At 29.1% G+C, this 6,000-nt stretch overlaps 1 protein-coding gene across 3 annotated transcripts in view; it reads left to right on the plus strand.

Moving 5' to 3' along the window:
* LOC148616416 (integrator complex subunit 8-like) overlaps positions 1–6,000 on the plus strand; it is a 34,085-nt gene extending 28,085 nt beyond the window's left edge. For all 3 annotated transcript variants that reach the window (XM_088583437.1, XM_088583436.1, XM_088583439.1), the window contains 7 exons: positions 25–86; positions 412–530; positions 878–981; positions 1,326–1,376; positions 1,823–1,961; positions 2,695–2,738; positions 4,346–6,000. In XM_088583437.1, the coding sequence (XP_088439563.1) occupies positions 25–86; positions 412–530; positions 878–981; positions 1,326–1,376; positions 1,823–1,961; positions 2,695–2,738; positions 4,346–4,462 (636 nt within the window). In that variant the 3' untranslated portion in view covers positions 4,463–6,000. The remainder of the gene's footprint in view (positions 1–24; positions 87–411; positions 531–877; positions 982–1,325; positions 1,377–1,822; positions 1,962–2,694; positions 2,739–4,345) is intronic.

A 6,000-nucleotide genomic window follows, 5' to 3' on the forward strand; every position in this document is an offset into this window, starting at 1 on the left:
TGTGAATGTAACTTTATTTGTTAGGATGATATTTCCTGTGAGATCCACAGTGACTATGTCCAGTTCTGGCCTACAGTTGTTAATAAGTAAGTTTGTGTATTAACCTTTTACTGAATAGAAACTTTGGATTTTATTTTGTGCTCTATAATTAGTAAAAGGATGATTAATCAGTTAACTTCAAAGTTTAGTATTATTATAATTTTTTTTTCTACTGTTTATGACTTTAGTTAAAGACAACCAGTATTGAATATGCATTTGCTTAAAAAAGTTAGTTTTTCATCTCAGTGAGTGAACAAAGTGTTTAAAGTACATGTATGTATATCTACTTTTAAAATTTCTCTTGCTAATATGGTAATACGTTCTTTACAATGTTAAACTTCTACACCATTGTAGTGTTATGTTCTATTGCAGTCCTAATTCAATAAATATAAATGCAATTGAAGAAAGTTTGTCAACATTAATGGCCCACGTATTAGCAACAAACCCATCTCAACCATCATGGCTGAGAACACAAGCTGACATCAATTTTGGTAGGTATCTATGGTTACTGAAATATTAGGAGCATGAGTTCAACACATTTTATGTATTTAGGACATTTTCTTTGTTCATATCTTGTGATAGGATTCACTTAAAATCAAATATATTAAATGTTAATTGATTTTACACATTGTCTTCAGATCATTGCCTTAAAATATTTCTTGAATTATGTACCAATTGTGTTTAAATTTTGTTTGAGAAATGAACTAAGGTTTGTTCCATTTTAAAGTTATGGTACTTTGAGAAGACACTTTTTTGCCAGGGGTATTATTGATAATGTCCTTCATTAGTTGACACCGTTATACATGTACAAATTCAATTTTTTGTTTTGTGATTACAGCAAATAACCAGTATTCTCCAGCAATGAAGTTTTACATGGAGTCAGGAGTCGTAGCTTCAGATTTTTTCTCCATAGCTGTACCTAAAAGTGTTTATGATGACACAGTTAGTGTTTCTTTATGTTACATTATAAATTATAATGGGTAATTCACTAAAAAATAATCTTGTAAAGACATCTGAAATGAACATCATTGGCAGAAAAAGCCAAAATGCTTCCAAAGGCTCCTACTTTGTCCTTACATATGACTTTCATATTTATGTAGATGATTATAATGTACACTATAATGTGGCATTATATGGTAGAAATAAGTAGTAAGGTTTAGTTGTTTGTTGTTCAATGTCTTTGGTATTATTGTAAAGAAATGTTCATTATATTAGATGTTAAAACAAATTTCATCATGAGTGAAAATTGTGTTTATTGACATGCTCATTACTTTCTTTTGTTTCAGGTTTACAAACGAATGATCAAATGTTGTTTATATCTACAATGTCACACTCAGGTTAGTAATTGGGTCATTAAACTGTATTTAATTTATAGCCTTCTCATGTACATTTTTGGTCAAGCAATTAAATAAATAATTATTTTTCTTTTTATGTTTCTGAGTTATTGCCCTTTAACTTTAGTATTTTGTCACAATTATAGATCTTTTATTTTTGCAGTGTAATGGGTACTATGTAATGCTATTTAGGATATTCAGAGAATTTGATTTATAATTTTATTCATTAGTAGATAGTTTAGCACCAATGATATCAATTTTTTATTCAAACCTTTATATTTATGGTCCTTTAACAGCATTCTCCAAGTTGTTGGAGAGTGCTCCTGAAAGGTCTTATACTGTCTCATGTTTTTGAACCAGGCAGCAACAATACTACTGGTTTAAAAATCCACAATGAAGTGTATATATGTACATGTACTAAGTTCAATAGTTTCTCAATTCTATTTTAGGTAGCAGTTTTATGTCAGTTTACAGACGAGCCTGACTATACAACAGCATTTAAAGCATTACAGGAGAAGAACTCTTATGATGCTATGGACTCATACTATGCATGTATATGGGACATCAGTATTCTAGAGTTCTTAGTTCGTATCCTTTTGTTGAATTTTATGATTTATTACTGTAGTAATTTTGTCCAACATATGCATGTATTTATATCTTTATTCTTGAAAACCATATTAGGTGCAGACAAACATACATGAACAAAAAAATAAATATGAAATTGAAACAAAAACTTTTGTCAATTTTCTGTTGAACACATTTTTATATTATATTTGTAACAAAGATATTCAACGCTTTTGTATTCAGCTTAATTCAATTTTTGTCTGGGCTGTTGGAAAATTTAGGAATGTTTTTTTTTTTACAGTTCAAGATAGCTAGGTTTTTAGGGAAAGAAGTTAAAGTTTCATTTATTTAGCTTTTTCAATTTTTTTTCAAAATGGGATTGGAATTTTGTCTCAATAATTTTAACATTTTTTTTATTATTTTTATATTTTGTCATGATGCAGGATTTATCTCAGTATTGCAAACCTTAAATCATGAGTTTGGTGAAAAATTTATAACAAAAAAATCTTCCTAAGAAATACAAGCAATAAATTCTAAATACACAACATTTTTTACAAGAAAATATTTTCAGTGGTAATATTCTTTTGTATTTTAATTTTTCTTCTGTATAAGAATTAAAAATTAATACACAATCTATTACCCTGTATACAATTTTGATTGTTTTGACTTGGTATTCTGTATGCTATATGGAATTGAATTTCAGATATATGTTGTTTTCATAGCATTGAAAACCAATATATTTCTTAACTCTGGAAAGATTTACATGCTAGACGAGGAGAAATGGACAAAAAGCAAACAGCAGTAAGTAATTGATTTCAATGATTTCAATATGAAATATTTCTGTTTGTTCAGTAGGGTTATGCTTAACATCAACACATTTGTTGCTGTGGTACCAGTTTTTTTTTCTCAAAAAACATTTTTCCTAAATCTAATTAAAGACTTTCTTAAACCGGGTGTTTCTAGTAAAGCATAGGACGCTTTCCCTACCTGTGACCTGATCCTTGCTCCCAGTTTTTAGTGGAGTCCGAGTTGCTCATTTGTTTTTGTTACTTACTATGTATGATTTTAGCTACTTTATGTTCTTTGTTATGTATGTCTGTTTTCCATATCTGGTCTTTGTCCTTGGATTACATTTAGATTATCGCTATAACCTTGGTTCCCTTGATTTTTCTTTTAAACTTGAATAAAAATGTTGAACTTAAGAAATTTAAATAAAAATAAACTACTTAAGGCTACCAAAAGAGAATATTTTCATGACCTTGATGCCATAAACAGTTTAAAAAAAAATCCCTTCTTCCGATCTCATTTAGGATTTCTCCACAAAGAATAATATTCTGCTTAAATTAGTTGAGAGGTTTTCTGGATGGAGACTTAGACATATAAAACTACAGTCTAACCTTGATGTGTCGAACTCGGATTAGTCGAAATCTTGGATAACTCGAACTAATTAAGAAGTCCGAGCAAAACTTCCCTTACTCCAATACAATTTTACCTCGGATGAATCGAAACCTCGGATTACTCGAGGTAATCAAACAGTCCCCTCGATAGGACTTCGAGGTTAATTAACCCAGATGTCTCAAAGTCAGCTAATTAGTCTGACAACTGATTGCTTCATTACAAATCAAGTGTGTTTTGACAACAATTAGCATGGCTTTTAAAATTAATTTGTTGACACTCTTTATGGTTTGATTTGTTTATTTAATTAATTTAAAATTGTGCGTGTTGATAAAAGAAACAAATTTTATTAATAACACGTGGGAATTTACAGTAACAGTGTAATCGGATATTTTGATATTTTGAAAATTTTTTATAAAAGATACAGATGAATTGTAATGGTATCTGACTACTTAATGAAATATCAAACAGACGATAGTAAGGGTATTTCAACGACTACAGTCGTTTCACTTGTGAATTTGAAATTTTATTGTAATATTGTAGAGCACATGCTTTGACGGTACTCCTGAATGTGAATCAAACAAAGCAACATGTTTTGAACTAGGACGTTTTTTGATATAGAAAAAATAAAAAGGAAATTTCACTAAAACACTTGGTGCCGTTCAGTATTTCAAACATGATATACAACATACAAAAAAATATCTTCCGACATGAAATGCATGACATTACGAAGTACCATGTAAAGTGAAGTTCATGTACATGTACAACAAATGATGTAACTACAGAAACAATCATGGACCAAACTACTAGTATTTCCGGTTTATCCTCGACCTGGGATTACTCGAATCTAGGATAACTTGAACATGCTTGCATGGTCCCTTCGACTGCGACTTAACGAGGTTCGACTGCAGAAAGTTTTGTAAGTTGGTGAGGATCTTAGGCCAACACTGATTCTTGCATACTATTTCTTTTGTATTCATTGTGTTTTATTTAGCATAAATTTGTTATTACAGTTGAAAGCTCTGAGTCAGTTAGACCTGAACAGTAACAACCCTGATGATATCATACAGAGAGCTGTACAGATTAGAAAGAGAAAGTTCCTCAGAGCTCTAGCTAAACAATATTTATGAAAGTTGAGAAATTTAAAGGGACTTTTAATAATATGCAATTTCAACAGTCAGGAATCAAGTTATGATTGTGTAAACTTGATGCCTACCAGTGCTAAAATTGTAACTAGATCTGGTTGAGGGGTTAACTCTCTAATATTTCTAATTAAACTAACATTGCATTTTGTATTTGTAAATGTCTAATGATTCTATTGAGAGAGGCTAATGCTGGTAACTGAGGATTTATCAGTATCCATACTGCATTAGCATTTTACATTCTAAGTAATTTACAATTTTTTTTTACGATGGTCACAGTTTTCCAGGTTACAGTTACCTCTTTTTTCAATGATTAAGATCATTCATTTTCATCTATTTAACCTTTACCATTTCATATGAAACTATTGCAGACAAGAATATTTAGTTTTAAACAAGCACTCGCACAAAGAATATTGAAGTTTTTTTTTTTTCTATTCATACATGTCATGTACCTCTTTCAAGTAAGTTGTGCTGTGTTCTAAGGTGTTTTTTTGTTTTTTTGTTTTGTATTTACATTTTGTTGGCCATCTGCATGATTTCAAACTTTCCAGGTGAGTGTTTTAGGCTCTTTTCCATTTAGAATTGTGTTCTTACATAACCTTTGTTTAGTTTGTTTCTGAAATAAAATGAAGGTACACATACATATAAATTGTGAAATTTTATTGTTTGTAAAACAATATTTATATGTTGTTAAATTAGGTAAAGAAAAGATAAAGATTTATCATTATATTCGTGTAGGAAAAAAATATCTCATCTTACGTTTAAATTAGATAAGGCCATACTCATTATATCATAACCAGTTGATACAGTAATAGTGCCAATATCTATTTTTATACCTGTTCATATTGCAATGTTGTTGAACCTTTGTTAATATCTACCATTTGTTATTGTATTGTTAATAATATTTGATTTCAAGTAATTTGAATAAATGACCGAAATTGTCAGTAGGTGACAGTTTTAACAAATGTGTTTGTGTGTAACAGATAGCAACTCCTTGTGTGTATGGAGCGTACATTTTTTAAAAATGTAGAATACTTATCTGTCTAATCCTTTGTACTATTTGTTCTATGAATGTTAAAATCTTGGAATTTGTAAATGAGTACTATTACTAAAATTGGCAGGTAAAATATTACATGTAGTAAGGGTAAATCTTGTCTCAATCGTTCTTCTTTTACTTGAAAATTGTCATGTAAATTTATTATAAAAAATCCATTAATATTAACTGAGTAGTCCAAGGTTTTCATTAATATAAATTCAGTAGTAAGTTTTGAAATATGACAATTTTTAGTTTACAGTCTACATATTGGTGGTATAATGGTAATAGGAATGAATCAATGAAGTACAAAGTTGTCAATAATTTAACATTGTGTCTCATTTAAAATAAAGAAATTTTTGATTTTGTATACAAATTTTTTTTTAATTATCTAAAATATTATTTGAATAACTTGTATAACATTAATACAGATAATGTTCTGTTATTCTTTAGATATTTTTTTTTATGGAAATAAAGATATGTTTCAAACTTG

The sequence above is a fragment of the Perna viridis genome, chromosome 5 (assembly GCF_037379345.1).
Source record: "Perna viridis isolate PV_CMFRI_1.1 ecotype Kerala chromosome 5, ASM3737934v1, whole genome shotgun sequence".
Taxonomy (NCBI): domain Eukaryota; kingdom Metazoa; phylum Mollusca; class Bivalvia; order Mytilida; family Mytilidae; genus Perna; species Perna viridis.